The sequence below is a fragment of the Salmo salar genome, chromosome 18 (genome assembly GCF_965601325.2).
Source record: "Salmo salar chromosome 18, fSalSal1, whole genome shotgun sequence".
Classification (NCBI taxonomy): Eukaryota; Metazoa; Chordata; class Actinopteri; order Salmoniformes; family Salmonidae; genus Salmo; species Salmo salar.
This window is the reverse complement of record NC_138308.1, coordinates 42,167,501-42,187,361: the sequence shown is the minus strand read 5'-3', so window position 1 is coordinate 42,187,361 and position 19,861 is coordinate 42,167,501. Positions and strand designations below refer to the sequence as shown.

The 19,861-nt window shown below is 47.4% G+C and overlaps 1 protein-coding gene across 3 annotated transcripts in view; it reads left to right on the top strand.

Moving 5' to 3' along the window:
* The first annotated feature begins 1,278 nt into the window (after positions 1-1,278).
* Positions 1,279-19,861, top strand: part of LOC106577423 (dihydropyrimidinase-related protein 2) — a 26,689-nt gene continuing 8,106 nt past the window's right edge. Inside the window, exons 1-7 of one of the 3 annotated variants that reach the window (XM_082964986.1) lie at positions 1,279-1,844; positions 6,737-6,825; positions 7,363-7,547; positions 10,968-11,132; positions 13,982-14,043; positions 15,637-15,717; positions 16,433-16,501. In XM_082964986.1, the coding sequence (XP_082821112.1) occupies positions 1,461-1,844; positions 6,737-6,825; positions 7,363-7,547; positions 10,968-11,132; positions 13,982-14,043; positions 15,637-15,717; positions 16,433-16,501 (1,035 nt within the window). In that variant the 5' untranslated portion in view covers positions 1,279-1,460. Of the gene's footprint in view, positions 1,845-2,370; positions 2,717-6,736; positions 6,826-7,362; positions 7,548-10,967; positions 11,133-13,981; positions 14,044-15,636; positions 15,718-16,432; positions 16,502-19,861 lie in introns of those variants that run through there. The other 2 variants (XM_082964987.1, XM_082964988.1) reach the window with 2 other exon arrangements.

Genomic DNA, 19,861 nt, shown 5'->3' with positions numbered 1-19,861 from the left:
TCTGCCATAGGGCGTCTCAGAAACATGCAGACTCTCTCAGCCACACTGTGACCTCACATGTCCTAATGTCTAAGACTAACACGCAGTTACCCCAGAGCCATGCCTGCTCTCTGTGATGTCTAAGACAAGGAAATGTGAGTGTGTGTGTGTGTGTGTGTGTGTGTGTGTGTGTGTGTGTGTGTGTGTGTGTGTGTGTGTGTGTGTGTGTGTGTGTGTGTGTGTGTGTGTGTGTGTGTGTGTGTGTGTGTGTGTGTGTTTGTGGGTGGGAAGGAGAAAATAAATAAATATTGAGCAATTACTGCCTGCCTTTTTTGTTAGCTGTTGAGGCTGTGTCTACATGACTCTAACCCTCACCTGAGATGTTTGAATAGTTAGGTTGTTTACACGGAAATGCTCATTATCAAATTATGTTTGAATGTTGTATGTCAGGGATAGGCAACTTTGATGGGGGTGGGGCCAAAAATGTTGATATCAGGACAAATTAGCAACAGCAAGCTACAGTAGCTAGCTAAATTGCCATAAATGTTTAATGCTTTTCGACCTGTCCATAAATTAATATAGTTGCTTCAGAGTTCGTTTTGATATTTCAACCTGCGTGTCCTGATCGTGTCTGTTGTGGACAAAATTAACATGCGCGCGATGACGCACGCGTACACACCCGGTCTTGCTGCAATTCTACACTTTGCCATGGGGCATAGAGAAAATGTTACAATCTTGAAGAAAGTTTGCTGCAATTTTGTTTCCCATGGGGCATTGAGAAGATTTAGCAATTTTATAACTCATTTCACGCAATTCTACTAATTTTTCCATTTGCAGAGAAATGTTGGCAGGTTTTTTTTATATAATATCTGCGTGACTAACAAAATCAGTGGTCGGATATTTGACCATGATTACTAGAAGTGTAGTCTAGCCAGCTAACTTAATCTTTCATGTAAAACCAGTCAACTGCGGCCCCGGGCCACGGGCAAAACACAACCTCATTCAGCGATAAGTGATCTGAGTGAGCATTCAAGTGTGTAGGCTAACTACCCACCCACCCCCATTCTCAGACATTGGTGAATTATTATTCAACAAATGACAAAGTATGTCATCGTTTCCATTACAGTAATCCGCGTCTCGGTGTGGAAGTTGAAGAATCCCCATTGGATTTCACTGATGGCGATGAGCCCATATCAACATTTCATGCGGATGTGAACAAGACCTCCCCTAGTTCCCCTAGTCGCCTGTCATATCTTTCTCCCAGTCAGAGTACTGTAGTGTGGTTATTTCAGCACCACGCCCCAGTGGACAGCTCCTCTCGTCACTTGACTAACCAAGTCCTCTGCTATAGTAAGGCTACTTAAAAGGGGAATTAACTCCTAGGTTTTACTTGGGTAGAAGTACCTTTTTTGGTCTACTTTGGATATTTTTCACAAACTTTTACATTTCTTTCTTTCTGAGAATAAGAATAGTTATTGGCCATGGCAGAGAGGAAACTTCTCCCAAGAGATAGTGACGATGAAGGGTCGTTGCTGTCTAGACTGGGGACAGACAGCCCGAAACCCAGAGTAAAATTCGGCGGCATGTTCTGCAACGTGGAAGGCGCTTATGAGAATAAAACTTTACATTTTGAGTCGTACAACAGCAGCCCCCAGTCTGTGAGACGACACGTTAAGATTAAGAACGAGGAGAAATGCTGGTCGGATACTTTCAGTGACACCGGGAGTGTGAGTAACTTCTCGTCGGTCAGTGAGACCAGACCAAGTGGAAACAGAGCAGTTGTGGCTGAAACCGGCTCCTCGTGGGGTCAAATCGTTTACCAGACTGGATCTGGACACAACAGTGAGCACAATGGAAAACAGGAGGTAAATCTGCACCTCATAGATGTATTTTCCCCAGTGGAAGATATTTTATATTGTGCGGTGCCTGAATTGACAACATGTCAAATGTCTATTTACAAATCAGATATATTTTTCTCCATGTTTTGAACTTATATCTGTATTGAGTAAGTTAACCTAACACAATCTTAATTGATATGTAATTCATTGATCAAGTCTAGCCCATGCAATGTTTAGCCTATAGGAGCTGTCCCAACGGGCATGGTATTGAAATGACCATTATTCTGCCCATTGGTTGCCCATGGCCATAAGAAAGAGATTTCACATTTTTATCTGTGATTTCAACAGCTGGCTACTCCCACTCATAATAGGCCCGGAGTTTTATCAAGAACATGAGTTTTAAGTGTCCACTAAATTATTGTGGTTGTGTAGGGCAAAAGGCTCCCTGCCTGCCAGGCTGTCTGCCTAGCCCCCATTAGCGGTAGGATGTGTGATGCCAGCCATTAGCGGTAGGATGTGATGTGTCTGGAATATTAAACTAGCAGATGGTGCGCTAGGCAGCCGGATGTATTGTTGAAGGGAGGGCTCTGACTGGTGCGCGACAGCACTAACAAAGTAATAGTAACCTACAACATATTGTTTCGAGTATTCTGTCGGTATATTCCTGTATTCACACGATCTGACCAGTAGGATAGTGTAAATTAGACTACAGAAATTGTCTCCGGCGGATTTTAAAGCGAGGAAATAGGCTACCAAGCCGTGATAAATCCGTGTCTCGTGTTCTTTGAAACGTCGGGAATCAAAGCGCTGCCTCCCAGTGAACCGCTACACCGGCCGGCATGTCTTACCAAGGCAAGAAGAACATTCCCCGTTTGTCGGTAGGCACTCCTCGTTCATCGGTAGGTATATACGTTGTCGCCCCACACACCGGTATTATTTATCGATTGCAAAGACAAAATGGTAACCTAAATGGTGTGATAAATCGTATTTGAATAATCTTTCTTCTATACACCCCTCACACGCACGCAACAACCGGCTACTGCTTTAGCCTTCAGACTTCACAATGTCAAAGCCCAAACAAGATACTCTCTTGGCATCGAATGTCTATTCCGTCCTGGTTATGTCATGACGTTTTCTTGAACGCTGCAAATAAAATGAAAACATACATATAATGTAGGCTAACAATACATTGTAGTGAATTGACCATGGCGGCGCCGGCCTCTATGGAATGAACAGAGAGCTGTCTCGCATTGTCGCATGTCCCCACATTTCAGTCAGTGATTTGAGTGACTGACATGCAGGATCCGGCTAAATAATATATTTGAATTGCGTATAATATCGTCCAATAAATGTTTTCCATTGAAAAGACTCAACAAAGATCTCAAATGTCTCAGAGATGCATTTCTAAGTGCCCATGACAGCCTATATCGTTAACCATCAAACCATGGACATCTTGCAGCCTAAACGGTCTGTCTGAGTCTCCGAAAGCCTCTATGTCTCCTGCTATTAAGGGTTTCCCCTTGTCGTTAAAACGGGACAGATTCATCCATGCGGAGGAAGGGAGCACAGTTGAACGCTATAGCAACGGAGACAGGGCGTAGTTAGCGAGGCCACATTGAATCCTATTTTCTTCCGGGCAATTTGACTGTACAGCCTACAGTACAGGGCCGCTCCTTTAACCAGCATGACCCACATTCTCCTCCTTTGGAATTATTCTCCCCAGCAGTTGAATATGAAGCCATTAGAAAGGCTACATGACTAAAATCAATACAGAGGTTAAGACTGTCATAATTCCTAACTGTAACCAGAAGACCAGTGTGAGAGAAATGATAACTGTTCCCTGGAACACTCTTTCTGTATGGGAGCCACTGATGTTAGCTTACTGTCTGTTCTTCTGGGGTGGTGTCTGCCTGTCTATCTGCCTGTCTCTCTCTCTGTTTGTCATTCTGTGTCTCTACCTGCCTGCATGTTTGCCTGTCTGCCCGTACGGCCATGTGTCTGTATGTCCGTCTGTCCATCCATCAGTCTGTCTACCAGCCACATTCTAAAAAAAATCTGCATTAAAAACAACACAGCACAGGGTAAAAATCAGACAATACACATGGTATTATTTTTGACCCAGCCAGTTGTGCACTTAGTTGGGTTATTGAGCTACAACCCACTGGGTCAGATCAGAAGACTGGAGGCATGGATTAGTAGGGGCGTGGCTTTCAGATTGTTATTTTAGGCCACCCGTGAGAGTAAACATCATTCCGATCATCTGTTCTGTTGTGTTGTCTACACGTATTTAGGTTAAGCACTGACACTTTTGTAGTTTAACGAGACTTACACAAAATGAGTGCCACAGGTGCATATGCATATCCCAATGTTGGGATAGTTACCACTTCGTTATGATATTTAAATAATCATGTTATTAACTGTATATTAAAATATGTAATGTTCAAAAAATATTGAAGGACATTTTTAATTAGCAGTGTACAAAACATAACATGATGAACAGGAATGACATTTACTCTCTCGGAATGGTCAACAAGACCTATCTGAAAGCCACGCCCCCAATAGGCCATACTTCCTGAAAATAGCATGACAATAAAAACCCATTCGATGGTTAAATTAACCCATGTTTAGGTAATCCAAAGGCATGGCCTATTAGGGAGGCATGGCTTTCAGAGTTATTTTTGACCACCCGTAAGAGTAAATGTCATTCTTATTCGTCATGTTGAGTTTGTACACTGCAAATTTCAATTATCCTTCAATATTTTTGCCTAATACATATTTTATTATACATTTCATTACATTATTATTTAAATATTTGAACAAGTCCTTAACAAGCCATAGGCATTTTAAGGACCTCACTCTTGTGTAAGCCTTATTAAAGCTTCAGAAGTGTCAGTGCTCAACATTAACACGTGTTGACAAGACAACATAACAGATGAACTGGAATGACATTTACTCTCCTAGTGTTCTGATCTGACCTGATGGATCACAGCTCAGGAACCCAGCATCAACAACCCAACCTGTTTCTTCTTAAAGAAAACAATGGGGTTTTTGTGACCCAACTAGCTGGGTCAATATAACCCAACGTGTGTTCTGTCCAATATTTACCCAAATTGAGTTGTTTTTATCTCAGCTATTTTTAGAGTGCAATGTTTTTTTTGTCAACCAGCAGCAGAAGTAACTCTGAACCTAAACTGTGTAGTCCTAGAGTGTACTGTAGAGCCACATCCCTCTGGTGTCATGGCTGTCTGTTGATCTGTCACTTTACATTATGGCTTCACTGTTGTCTTTCCCAGCAGGGTCTCTCTGCCCCTAAACTCACTGAGAACCTGTCTGTCTGTCTGTCTGTCTGTCTGTCTGTCTGTCTGTCTGTCTGTCTGTCTGTCTGTCTGTCTGTCTGTCTGTCTGTCTGTCTGTCTGTCTGTCTGTCTGTCTGTCTGTCTGTCTGTCTGTCTGTCTGTCTGTCTGTCTGTCTGTCTGTCTGTCTGTCTGTCTGTCTGTCTGTCCAAGCAGGGTCTCTCTACATCTAAACTCACTGAGAACCTCGTTGTTAACAGGGTCTCTCTACATCTACACTCACTGAGAACCTCATTGTTAACAGGGTCTCTCTGCCCCTAAACTCACTGAGAACCTCATTGTCGAACCCCGCTCTCTCCATCCACTGGTAAAGGATCCACCACTGCTAGGTCTATGGATCAGCTAGTTTACATCAGGCCTATATTATAATATTGTATTAGTGCTTACTAAAGCATTGTGCTACTGTTTATACACACTATGTTCACTCCCCGTTGACTTTGTCCTATGACTGATGTGATCATAGTGTAAACTGAGTGCAAGGTGGCAGCAGCAGAGGTACTAGCTGGCAGAGGAACAGCCTTTAGAGAGGGCATTGTAGTTCCCTCCTTCTCCCCTCATTTGAGACCCCCTTGCCAAGGGAGAGGAGAGAGGGGAGGGGAGAGAGTGACTAGGGCTAGAGCTGGGGGAGAAGGGAGAGGAGAGAGGGGAGGGGAGAGAGTGACTAGGGCTAGAGCTGGGGGAGCAGGTGGAGGAGAGAGGGGAGGGGAGAGAGTGACTAGGTCTAGAGCTGGGGGAGAAGGGAGAGGAGAGAGGGGAGGGGAGAGAGTGACTAGGGCTAGAGCTGGGGGAGAAGGGAGAGGAGAGAGGGGAGGGGAGAGAGTGACTAGGGCTAGAGCTGGGGGAGAAGGGAGAGGAGAGAGGGGAGGGGAGAGAGTGACTAGGGCTAGAGCTGGGGGAGAAGGGAGAGGAGAGAGGGGAGGGGAGAGAGTGACTAGGGCTAGAGCTGGGGGAGAAGGGAGAGGAGAGAGGGGAGGGGAGAGAGTGACTAGGGCTAGAGCTGGGGGAGAAGGGAGAGGAGAGAGGGGAGGGGAGAGAGTGACTAGGGCTAGAGCTGGGGGAGAAGGGAGAGGAGAGAGGGGAGGGGAGAGAGTGACTAGGGCTAGAGCTGGGGGAGAAGGGAGAGGAGAGAGGGGAGGGGAGAGAGTGACTAGGGCTAGATGAAACAAACACACAAACACACACACACACACACACACACACACACACACACACACACACACACACACACACACACACACACTGTAATAATTAGAGATATTTATGATTAGAATACATTAGCTTTCATTTCCACTTCTCTTCTCATGGCTCATTGATGTTTAAACCTTTCTTGAACCTTTGGCCTTTCTTGAACTAACACTTGTCTTGTCTTAGCAGCACTGACCCTACTGATAGCTGCTTTATTACACTTGACTTTATGTGACTGAGATATGTGGTTGTCTCCCCAAGCTACCTCCAGGTGAATGTACTGACTGTTAGTTCTTCTGGATAAGAGTGTGTGTTAAATGACTAACATGTAAATGTGTGTTTGTGTTCCTCACTGCTGTTGATGATCCCTGTGTCTCCAGACGGATCGCCTCATTATCAAAGGAGGAAAGATCGTTAATGACGACCAGTCTTTCTACGCAGACGTCTATGTGGAGGATGGGACCATCAAGTAAGATGTTACTGTTAACACACACACAGATACACAGACACACACACACAGACAGATTGACACACACACACAGACACACACACAGACACACACAGACAGATTGACACACACACACAGACACACACACAGACACACACACAGACAGATTGACACACAGACAGATTGACACACACACACACACACACACAGACACACAGACAGATTGACACACACACACAGACACACAGACAGACAGATTGAGACACATACATACAGACAAAGACACAGACAGAGACACAGAGGCAGACAGACATATAGACACAAACAGACGGAGAGGCAGACAGACATATAGACACAGGCAGACATACAGGCAGACAGAGAGGCAGACGGACATATAGACACAGGCAGACAGAGAGGCAGACAGAGAGGCAGACAGACATAGACACAGGCAGACAGACAGAGAGGCAGACAGAGAGGCAGACAGATACACACACAAACTGTTGTTGCTGTTAAAATGTGACCATTGTCCTGTACCATGGCCTGTGTCCTCCTCACCAGGCAGATTGGTGAGAACCTTTTAGTTCCAGGAGGGGTGAAGACGGTTGATGCCTACGGACACATCGTGATCCCCGGGGGCGTCGATGTGAACACCAGCCTCCAGACCTCCCAGCTGGGCATGAGCCCTTCAGATGACTTCTACCACGGGACCAAGGCTGCCCTGGCAGGGGGCACCACCATGATCAGTAGGGTTCCTCTATTATACTGCTGACCCTAACCCTAACTAACCTTAACTAAACCTATAGCACTGAGGGAGAGATCTAACAGTATAGTCTTTCTAGTCCACAGAGATAATATATTATACAGCACTGAGGGAGAGATAGAGAGATCAAACACTTATAGAGTCTTTCCAGTCCACAGAGATGATATATTATATAGCACTGATGGAGAGATAGAGAGATCTAACACTTATAGAGTCTTTCTAGTCCAGAGAGTTAATATATTATATAGCACTGAGTAAGAGGTAGATCTAGTAGAGGGAGATTGACAGAGAGGCTTTGAACAGAGGGAGGAGGGGGGTGGTAAAGGGAGAGAGAGGTGATATAGGGAGAGGGAGGGAGGTGGTACAGGGAGAGGGATGGAGGGAGGTGGTACAGGGAGAGGGATGGAGGGGGGTGGTACAGGGAGAGGGATGGAGGGAGGTGGTACAGGGAGAGGGATGGAGGGAGGTGGTACAGGGAGAGGGATGGAGGGAGGAGGAGTTGGTACAGGGAGAGGGATGGAGGGAGGTGGTACAGGGAGAGGGATGGAGGTAGGTGGTACAGGGAGAGGGATGGAGGGAGGTGGAACAGGGAGAGGGATGGAGGGAGGAGGAGTTGGTACAGGGAGAGAGAGGGAGGAAGGTGGAACAGGGAGAGAGAGGGAGGGAGGTGGTACAGGGAGAGGGATGGAGGTGGTACAGGGAGAGGGATGGAGGGAGATGGTACTGGGAGAGGGACGGAGGGAGGTGGTACAGGGAGAGGGATGGAGGGAGGTGGTACAGGGAGAGGGATGGAGGGAGGTGGTGCAGGGAGAGGGATGGAGGGAGGAGGAGTTGGTACAGGGAGAGGGAGGGAGGAAGGTGGAACAGGGAGAGAGAGGGAGGGAGGTGGTACAGGGAGAGGGATGGAGGGAGGTGGTACAGGGAGAGGGAGGGAGGTGGTACAGGGAGAGGGATGGAGGTGGTACAGGGAGAGGGATGGAGGGAGATGGTACAGGGAGAGGGATGGAGGGTGGTGGTACAGGGAGAGGGATGGAGGGAGGTGGTACAGGGAGAGGGAGGGAGGGAGGAGGTACAGGTAGAGGGATGGAGGGAGGTGGTGCAGGGAGAGGGATGGAGGGAGGTGGTACAGGGAAAGGGAGGGAGGTGGTACAGGGAGAGGGATGGAGGGAGGTGGTACAGGGAGAGGGATGGAGGGAGGTGGTACAGGGAAAGGGAGGGAGGTGGTACAGGGAGAGGGATGGAGGGAGGTGGTACAGGGAGAGGTATGGAGGGAGGTGGTACAGCGAGAGGGATGGAGGGAGGTGGTACAGGGAGAGGGATGGAGGGAGGTGGTACAGGAACAGGGAGGGAGGGAAGTGGTACAGGGACAGGGAGGGAGGGAGGTGGTACAGGGAGAGGGATGGAGGGAGGAGGAGATGGTACAGGGACAGGGAGGGATGGAAGTGGTACAGGGACAGGGAGGGAGGGTGGTGGTACAGGGAGAGGGATGGAGGGAGGTGGTACAGGGAGAGGATGGAGGGATCAGAACAGAGGGAGACAATTTGTGTTTCTTTGTGCAGCGAGTGAGACAGGCTGAGAGGGAATCTCTCTGAGCGGTTAGAGACGGGGGGGGGGGAGAAAAAGGGGTAGACGGAGGAGAGCTGGAGGAGGGGAGAGCATGTCTGAGTGCTGCAGTTAGAACATCTGAAACAGGGTCACGCTAACCCAGCCTGTCAGAGAGACTTTACTCTGAACTCTTTACCCTGAAACTGTCCTCCAGCTCCTATTGGATCTGCGTAAACAGCAGCACAGACCCCCATAGGGCTGTTATGTGAGCTGTGTTGTTAGGGATGTAACATTGGAGGCAATATCAGTCTGATGTTTTTAATGGCTACTTTTGTGACTTTGCGTCGTCTACGTTATTCATGGGTCGTTATTGATCTTGATAGAAAGAAACTGTGTTGACAGGAGTTGAAGTCCTCTGCTCAGTGTATGGTTTCCTCTCTCCCCTGTTAGTCCCATAGCTGACCTGGTCCTCTTCTTCTCTCCTGTCCTATAGCTGACCTGGTCCTCTTCTTCTCTCCTGTCCTATAGTTGACCTGGTCCTCTTCTTCTCTCAGGTCCTATAGTTGATCTGGTCCTATTCTTCTCTCCTGTCCTACAGTTGACCTAGTCCTCTTCTTCTCTCCTGTCCTATAGTTGACCTGGTCCTCTTCTTCTCTCAGGTCCTATAGTTGATCTGGTCCTCTTCTTCTCTCCTGTCCTATAGTTGACCTGGTCCTCTTCTTCTCTCCTGTCCTATAGCTGACCTGGTCCTCTTCTTCTCTCCTGTCCTATAGCTGACCTGGTCCTCTTCTTCTCTCCTGTCCTATAGTTGACCTGGTCCTCTTCTTCTCTCAGGTCCTATAGTTGATCTGGTCCTCTTCTTCTCTCCTGTCCTATAGTTGACCTAGTCCTCTTCTTCTCTCAGGTCCTATAGTTTATCTGGTCCTATTCTTCTCTCCTGTCCTACAGTTGACCTAGTCCTCTTCTTCTCTCAGGTCCTATAGTTGATCTGGTCCTATTCTTCTCTCCTGTCCTACAGTTGACCTAGTCCTCTTCTTCTCTCAGGTCCTACAGTTGATCTGGTCCTATTCTTCTCTCCTGTCCTACAGTTGACCTAGTCCTCTTCTTCTCTCAGGTCCTATAGTTGATCTGGTCCTCTTCTTCTCTACTGTCCTACAGTTGACCTGGTCCTATTCTTCTTTCCTGTCCTATAGTTGACCTGGTCCTCTTCTTCACCCCTGTCTTATAGTTGATCTGGTCCTCTTCTTCTCTCCTGTCCTATAGTTGATCTGGTCCTCTTCTTCTCTCCTGTCCTATAGTTGACCTGGTCCTCTTCTTCTCTCCTGTCCTATAGTTGACCTGGTCCTCTTCTTCTCTCAGGTCCTATAGTTGATCTGGTCCTCTTCTTCTCTCCTGTCCTATAGTTGACCTAGTCCTCTTCTTCTCTCAGGTCCTATAGTTTATCTGGTCCTATTCTTCTCTCCTGTCCTACAGTTGACCTAGTCCTCTTCTTCTCTCAGGTCCTATAGTTGATCTGGTCCTATTCTTCTCTCCTGTCCTACAGTTGACCTAGTCCTCTTCTTCTCTCAGGTCCTACAGTTGATCTGGTCCTATTCTTCTCTCCTGTCCTACAGTTGACCTAGTCCTCTTCTTCTCTCAGGTCCTATAGTTGATCTGGTCCTCTTCTTCTCTCCTGTCCTACAGTTGACCTGGTCCTATTCTTCTTTCCTGTCCTATAGTTGACCTGGTCCTCTTCTTCACCCCTGTCTTATAGTTGATCTGGTCCTCTTCTTCTCTCCTGTCCTATAGTTGATCTGGTCCTCTTCTTCTCTCCTGTCCTATAGTTGACCTGGTCCTCTTCTTCTCTCCTGTCCTCTAGTCGACCATGTGGTCCCTGAGCCTGGTGCCACCCTCCTGGGGGCCTACGACCAGTGGAAGGACATAGCAGACAGGGGGTCCTGCTGTGATTACTCTCTCCACATGGACATCACCCGCTGGCACGACGGACTCTTTGAAGAGATGGAGAGCCTGGTGAAGGATAAAGGTATTGTTTCAGGATGTTCAGGATCTGCCTGTGTCTGTCTTCAAATCTCAATCTGTCTGACACAAAACCACCCAATATGACTCTTCAATCGTTTCCCTACACTATAACTACTAGGTGAGAATACATTAGATGATATTACCAAAAATAACTTTGAAAGGGGTAATGTCCAGCTGTTAATGGTGTTGTGGGTGAACCCCAAGGAAACACAACGGGGTCATGTCCAGCTGTTAATGGTGTTGTGGTAATGTGTCTGATACCCTGCTGTTAATGGTGTTGTGGTAATGTGGCTGATACCCTGCTGTTAGGAGAATACAGTGGTGTAGTTTTACTTTCAATCCCCCATGAAGAGCTGCTTTTTGCTGCTCTGCCTCCCTCATGTCAATGCCACACACACACACACACACACACACACACACACACACACACACACACACACACACACACACACACACACACACACACACACACACACACACACACACACACACACACACACACACACACACACACACACACACACACACACACACATACACACACACACAAACACACACACACACTCACATTTCCTTGTTTTAGACATCACAGAGAGCAGGCATGGCTTTGGGGTAACTGCGTGTTAGTCTTAGACATTAGGAGGTCACAGCGTGGCTGAGAGAGTCTGCATGTTTCTGAGATGCCGTGCAGCTAGACGATTACTGCAGGTGACAACACAACACTAGAGACACATACTGTACATGAGATGATGCTCACACTCACTAATCCACACAGACAGCCAGGCAGCCCACCAACTCTCTCTCACCCAGCTGACCTACACTCACTAATCCACACAGACAGCCAGGCAGCCCACCAACTCTCTCTCACCCAGCTGACCTACACTCACTAATCCACACAGACAGCCAGTCAGCCCACCAACTCTCTCTCACCCAGTTGACCTACACTCACTAATCCACACAGACAGCCAATCAGCCCACCAACTCTCTCTCACCCAGCTGACCTACACTCACTAATCCACACAGACAGCCAGGCAGCCCACCAACTCTCTCTCACCCAGCTGACCTACACTCACTAATCCACACAGACAGCCAGGCAGCCCACCAACTCTCTCTCACCCAGCTGACCTACACTCACTAATCCACACAGACAACCAGGCAGCCCACCAACTCTCTCTCACTCAGCTGACCTACACTCACTAATCCACACAGACAGCCAGTCAGCCCACCAACTCTCTCTCACCCAGCTGACCTACACTCACTAATCCACACAGACAGCTAGTCAGCCCACCAACTCTCTCTCACCCAGCTGACCTCTCACACTCACTAATCCACACAGACAGCCAGTCAGCCCACCAACTCTCTCTCACCCAGCTGACCTACACTCACTAATCCACACAGACAGCCAGTCAGCCCACCAACTCTCTCTCACCCAGCTGACTCTCACACTCACTAATCCACACAGACAGCCAGTCAGCCCACCAACTCTCTCTCACCCAGCTGACCTACACTCACTAATCCACACAGACAGCCAGTCAGCCCACCAACTCTCTCTCACCCAGCTGACTCTCACACTCACTAATCCACACAGACAGCCAGTCAGCCCACCAACTCTCTCTCACCCAGCTGACCTCTCACACTCACTAATCCACACAGACAGCCAGGCAGCCCACCAATTCTCTCTCACCCAGCTGACCTACACTCACTATTCCACACAGACAGCCAGGCAGCCCACCAACTCTCTCTCACCCAGCTGACCTACACTCACTAATCCACACAGACAGCCAGGCAGCCCACCAACTCTCTCTCACCCAGCTGACCTCTCACACTCACTAATCCACACAGACAGCCAGTCAGCCCACCAACTCTCTCTCAACCAGCTGACCTCTCACACTCACTAATCCACACAGACAGCCAGGCAGCCCACCAACTCTCTCTCACCCAGCTGACCTCTCACACTCACTAATCCACACAGACAGCCAGTCAGCCCACCAACTCTCTCTCACCCAGCTGACCTACACTCACTAATCCACACAGACAGCCAGTCAGCCCACCAACTCTCTCTAACCCAGCTGACCTACACTCACTAATCCACACAGACAGCCAGTCAGCCCACCAACTCTCTCTCACCCAGCTGACCTACACTCACTAATCCACACAGACAGCTAGTCATCCCACCAACTCTCTCTCACCCAGCTGACCTCTCACACTCACTAATCCACACAGACAGCCAGTCAGCCCACCAACTCTCTCTCACCCAGCTGACCTACACTCACTAATCCACACAGACAGCCTGTCAGCCCACCAACTCTCTCTCACCCAGCTGACCTACACTCACTAATCCACACAGACAGCCAGTCAGCCCACCAACTCTCTCTCACCCAGCTGACCTACACTCACTAATCCACACAGACAGCCAGTCAGCCCACCAACTCTCTCTCACCCAGCTGACCTACACTCACTAATCCACACAGACAGCCAGTCAGCCCACCAACTCTCTCTCACCCAGCTGACCTCTCACACTCACTAATCCACACAGACAGCCAGTCAGCCCACCAACTCTCTCTCAACCAGCTGACCTACACTCACTAATCCACACAGACAGCCAGTCAGCCCACCAACTCTCTCTCACCCAGCTGACCTACACTCACTAATCCACACAGACAGCAAGTCAGCCCACCAACTCTCTCTCACCCAGCTGACCTCTCACACTCACTCATGCACTCACACACACACAACCACACAATCAGGAGCGCACAGACATATACACACAACTGCACATGCCTGTGATTTTCAAATACGAGAAATTCAATTCCTTGAAATCGTTTGAAATATGTTATGTTTGAATTTTTCCAGGAGTCAATTCCTTCTTGATCTTCATGGCTTACAAGGACAAATTCCAGAGCTCAGATAGTCAGGTAAGTTTGATTTCTTCAAACAATTTATTCAGACGTCTCTAAAATGTAATGTAAACAGTAACCTTGGGTGTTTCTCAATATGCATACTACCGTGCTCCATACTCTCATGCTCCCAGTGTATTTTCCGAGGACGTTCTCTTGAGTAAAACATTCCATTTGAGCAGCACTCCCCCTACTGTATTACCTCACTCTGAGCAGCACTCCCCCTACTGTACTACCTCACTCTGAGCAGCACCCCCCCTACTGTATTACCTCACGCTGAGCAGCACTCCCCCTACTGTATTACCTCACGCTGAGCAGCACTCCCTCTACTGTATTACCTCACGCTGAGCAGCACTCCCCCTACTGTATTACCTCACGCCGAGCAGCACTCCCCCCTACTGTATTACCTCACGCTGAGCAGCACTCCCCCTACTGTATTACCTCACGCTGAGCAGCACTCCCCCTACTGTATTACCTCACGCTGAGCAGCACTCCCCCTACTGTACTACCTCACTCTGAGCAGCACCCCCCCTACTGTATTACCTCACGCTGAGCAGCACTCCCCCTACTGTATTACCTCACGCTGAGCAGCACTCCCTCTACTGTATTACCTCACGCTGAGCAGCACTCCCCCTACTGTATTACCTCACGCCGAGCAGCACTCCCCCCTACTGTATTACCTCACGCTGAGCAGCACTCCCCCTACTGTATTACCTCACGCTGAGCAGTACTCCCCCTACTGTATTACCTCACGCTGAGCAGCACTCCCCCTACTGTATTACCTCATGCTGAGCAGCACTCCCCCTACTGTATTACCTCATGCTGAGCAGCACTCCCCCTACTGTATTACCTCACGCTGAGCAGCACTCCCTCTACTGTATTACCTCACGCTGAGCAGCACTCCCCCTACTGTATTACCTCACGCTGAGCAGCACTCCCTCTACTGTATTACCTCACGCCGAGCAGCACTCCCCCTACTGTATTACCTCACGCTGAGCAGCACTCTCCTTACTGTATTACCTCACACTGAGCAGCACTGCCCCTACTCCCCCTACTGTATTACCTCACGCTGAGCAGCACTCTCCCCACTGTATTACCTCACGCTGAGCAGCACTCTCCCCACTGTATTACCTCACACTGAGCAGCACTCTCCTCTACTGTATTACCTCACACTGAGCAGCACTCTCCCTACTGTATTACCTCACGCTGAGCAGCACTCCCTCTACTGTATTACCTCACGCTGAGCAGCACTTCCCCTACTGTATTACCTCACGCTGAGCAGCACTTCCCCTACTGTATTACTTCACGCTGAGTAGCACTCCCTCTACTGTATTACCTCACGCTGAGCAGCACTTTCCCTACTGTTTTACCTCACTCTGCACCTCCACATTCGCTGAATCTTCGTCCAGCCAGGACAATGGCAACAATAGAGACCAAACAAGAGAACGTACTCAAGAGAACGCATTTAGAGCATGAGAGTATGGAGCACGGTAGTATGCATTTTGAGAAACACCCATACTCTGACCCTCCCGTTCTCCAATTTGCGTTCTCGGAGCACGGTGGTATGCATTTTGAGAAACACCCCTTGTTTTTATCTCTTTCCCATGCCAGATGTATGAGATTTTTGGTATCATTAGAGACCTGGGTGCCATCGCTCAGGTTCACGCTGAGAACGGAGACATCATTGACGAGGTAGGCTGCTGTACTGTTGACTTGAAAGACTTATTTTACTACTGGCCTTTGACAGTGACTGTGCATATCTCTCCTTGGCAAAGGACATCTTCAGTTGCCATATTTCCCCTTCTATCTATATAGGAGCAGAATAAACTGCCGTCTTTGATTGGACCATGTGAAGTGTAGTTTCCGTGTTTCCCCTTCTATCTATATAGGAGCAGAATAAACTGTCGTCTTTGATTGGACCATGTGAAGTGTAGTTTCCGTGTTTCCCCTTCGATCTATATAGGAGCACAATAAACTGCCGTCTTTGATTGCACCATGTGAAGTGTAGTTTCCGTCTTTCCCCTTCTATCTATATAGGAGCAGAATAAACTGTCGTCTTTGATTGGACCATGTGAAGTGTAGTTTCCGTCTTTCCCCTTCTATCTATATAGGAGCAGAATAAACTGTCGTCTTTGATTGCACCATGTGAAGTGTAGTTTCTGTCTTCCCCCTTCTATCTATATAGGAGCAGAATAAACTGCCGTCTTTGATTGCACCATGTGAAGAGTAGTTTCCGTCTTTCCCCTTCTATCTATATATGAGCAGAATAAACTGTCGTCTTTGATTGCACCATGTGAAGTGTAGTTTCTGTCTTCCCCCTTCTATCTATATAGGAGCAGAATAAACTGTCGTCTTTGATTGGACCATGTGAAGTGTAGTTTCCGTCTTTCCCCTTCTATCTATATAGGAGCAGAAGCGACTACTGGAGCTGGGGATCACTGGGCCTGAGGGACATGTGCTGTGTCACCCAGAGGAGGTAGGGACTTTCTGTCTCTGTATAAACAATAGCCTCATTTACATGATCACACTACAGTATGTTGTTATGAGCCAGTGATACTGTTAGTGCCAGAGTGGTTTGAAACCGGGAGACTAGACATGCCATTGCTTGTTGAAAATAGCTTGTGGATGAATTTACCACTCTCCCATTGATGCAATAATGGAAATGAGACTGAATATTGTAATCTCAATCAATCAATCAATCAATCAATCAAATGTATTTTATTAAAGCCCTTTTTACTTCAGCTGTAGTCACAAAGTGCTAAAACTCCAAACAGCAAGCAATGTTGATGTAGAAGCATGGTGGCTAGGAAAAACTCTCTAAATAGGCAGGAACCTACGAAGAAACCTAGAGAGGAACCAGGATCCGAGGAGTGGACAGTCCTCTTTTTACATTTTTTTTTGTATCTTTATTTAACTAGGCAAGTCAGTTAAAAACATATTCTTATTAACAATGACGGGCTACCAGAAGGCAAAAGGCCTCCTGCGGGGACGGGGGCTGGGATTAAAAATAAATAAAATCTAAATATAGGGCAAAACACACATCACGACAAGAGGGACAACACAACACTACATAAGAGAGACCTAAGACAACAACATAGCAAGGCAGCAACACATGACAACACAGCATGGTAGCAACACAACATGACAACAACATGGTAGCAACACAACATGGTACAAATATTATTGGGCACAGACAACAGCACAAAGGGCAAGAAGGTAGAGACAACAACACATCACGCCAAGCAGCCACAACTGTCAGTAAGAGTGTCCATGATTGAGTCTTTGAATGAAGAGATTGAGATAAAACTGTCCAGTTTGAGTGTTTGTTGCAGCTCGTTCCAGTCGCTAGCTGCAGTGAACTGAAAAGATGAGTGACCTAGAGATGTGTATGCTTTGGGGACCTTTAACAGAATGTGACTGGCAGAACGGGTGTTGTATGTGGAGGATGAGGGCTGCAGAAGATATCTCAGATAGGGGGAGTGAGGCCTAAGAGAGTTTTATAAATAAGCATCAACCAGTGGGTCTTGCGACGGGTATACAGAGATGACCAGTTTACAGAGGAGTATAGTGTGCAGTGATGTGTCCTATAAGGAGCATTGGTGGCAAATCTGATGGCCGAATAGTAAAGAACATCTAGCCGATCGAGAGCACCCTTACCTGCCGATCTATAAATTATGTCTCTGTAATCTAGCATGGGTAGGATGGTCATCTGAATCAGGGTTAGTTTGGCAGCTGAGGTGAAAGAGGAGTGATTACGATAGATGAAACCAAGTCTAGATTTAACTTTAGCCTGCAGCTTTAATATGTGCTGAGAGAAGGATAGTGTACCGTCTAGCCATACTCCCAAGTACTTGTATGAGGTGACTACCTCAAGCGCTAAACCCTCAGAGGTAGTAATCACACCGGTGGGGAGAGGGGCATTCTTCTTACCAAACCACATGACCTTTTGTTTTGGAGGTGTTCAGAACAAGGTTAAGGGTAGAGAAAGTTTGTTGGACACTAAGAAAGCTTTGTTGTAGAGCATTTAACAGTATAAGACTGTATCATCTGCATACAAATGTATGAAATAGCTTCCTACTGCCTGAGCTATGTTGTTGATGTAAATTGAGAAGAGTGTGGGGCCTAGGATTTTGAGAAGAGTGTGGGGCCTAGGATTGAGCCTTGGGGTACTCCCTTGGTGACAGGCAGTGGCTGAGACAGCAGATTTTCTGACTTTATACACTGCACTCTTTGAGAGTTATCCAACCAGGCCAAAGACCCCTCAGAGACACCAATTCTCCTTTGCCGGCCCACAAGAATGGAATGGTCTATCGTATCTAAAGCTTTGGCCAAGTCCATAAAAATAGTAGCACAATATTGCTTAGAATCAAGCGCAATGGTGACATCATTGAGGACCTTTAAGGTTGCAGTGACACATCCATAACCTGAACGGAAAGCAGATTGCATACCAGAGAGAATACTATAGACATCAAGAAAGCCAGTCAGTTCATTATTCATTTTTTCCCCCAACACTATTGATAAACAGGGCAAAATAGAAATAGGCCTATAACAGTTAGGATCAGCTTGAACTCCCCCTTTAAATAAAGGACGTGCCGTGGCTGCCTTCCAAGCAATGGGAACCTCCCCAGAAAGGAGAGACAGGTTTAAAAGGTCAGAAATAGGCTTGGTGATGATGGGGCAGCAACCTTAAAGAAGAAAGGGTCTAAACCATCTGACACAGATGTTTTTTTGGAGGTCAAGTTTCAGGAGCTCTTTTAGCACCTCAGACTCAGTAACTGCCTACAGGGAGAAACTTTGTTGTGGGGCAGGGGAAAAAGAGGGAGGAGCATCGGGGATAGTCGCATTAGATGGGGTGGGAGATGGGACAAGGAAGCATGGCTGAGTCAAATAGGAATCCTGAAGTGGTGATTAAAGAGCTCAGCCATGTGCTTCTTGTCAGTAACAACCACATCATCAACATTAAGGGACATGGGCAGCTGTAAGGAGGAGGGTTTATTCTCCAGGTCTTTAACCGTTGTCCAGAACTTCTTGGGGTTAGACCCACAGAGAGAGAACTGCTCCCTAAAGTAACTAACTTTGCCCTTACGGATAGCCTGAGTGCACTTATTTCACATTTGCCTGAACAATAGCCAGTCAGCCTGAGTATGCGTGTGCTGAGCCTTTCGGATAGAGGTTGACTTTAACATAGACCACCTACTTTAGGAGAGCCAAGGTCATGGTCTGAGCATTTTTATTTGTTGATTTTTTTTTAAATCGAACCTTTATTTAACTAGGCAAGTCAGTTAAGAAAACATTCATTGACAGCCTACCCCGGCCAAACTCAGGCGACACTGGGCCAATTGTGTACCGCCCTATGGGACACCCAATCACGACCAGTTGTGATACAGCCTGGAATCGAACCAGGGTGTCTGTAGTGACGCCTTTAGCACTGAGATGCAGTGCCTTAAACCACTGCCCACTCGGGAGTGGTAGTGTTACTCAAGTGATTTGTGGTTGTCACTAGTTACCACAGCCACAAAGTCATAAACCTATTTCTACCATTTCTCTTCTCAAAATCTGATTTTAAACCTAAGCCTACACTCTTAGAAAAAAATGTTTTATCTAGAACCTAAAAGGGTTCTACAGCCATATAACTCTTTTTGGTTCCAGGTAGAACCCTTTTGGTTCCAGGTAGAACCCTTTTCGGTTCCATGTAGAACCCTTTCTACAGAGGGTTTTACATGGAACCCAAAAGGGTTCTACCTGGAACCAAAAATAGTTATATGGCTGTAGAACCCTTTCTACAGAGGGTTTTACATGGAACCCAAAAGAGTTCTACCTGGAACAAAAAAAGGGT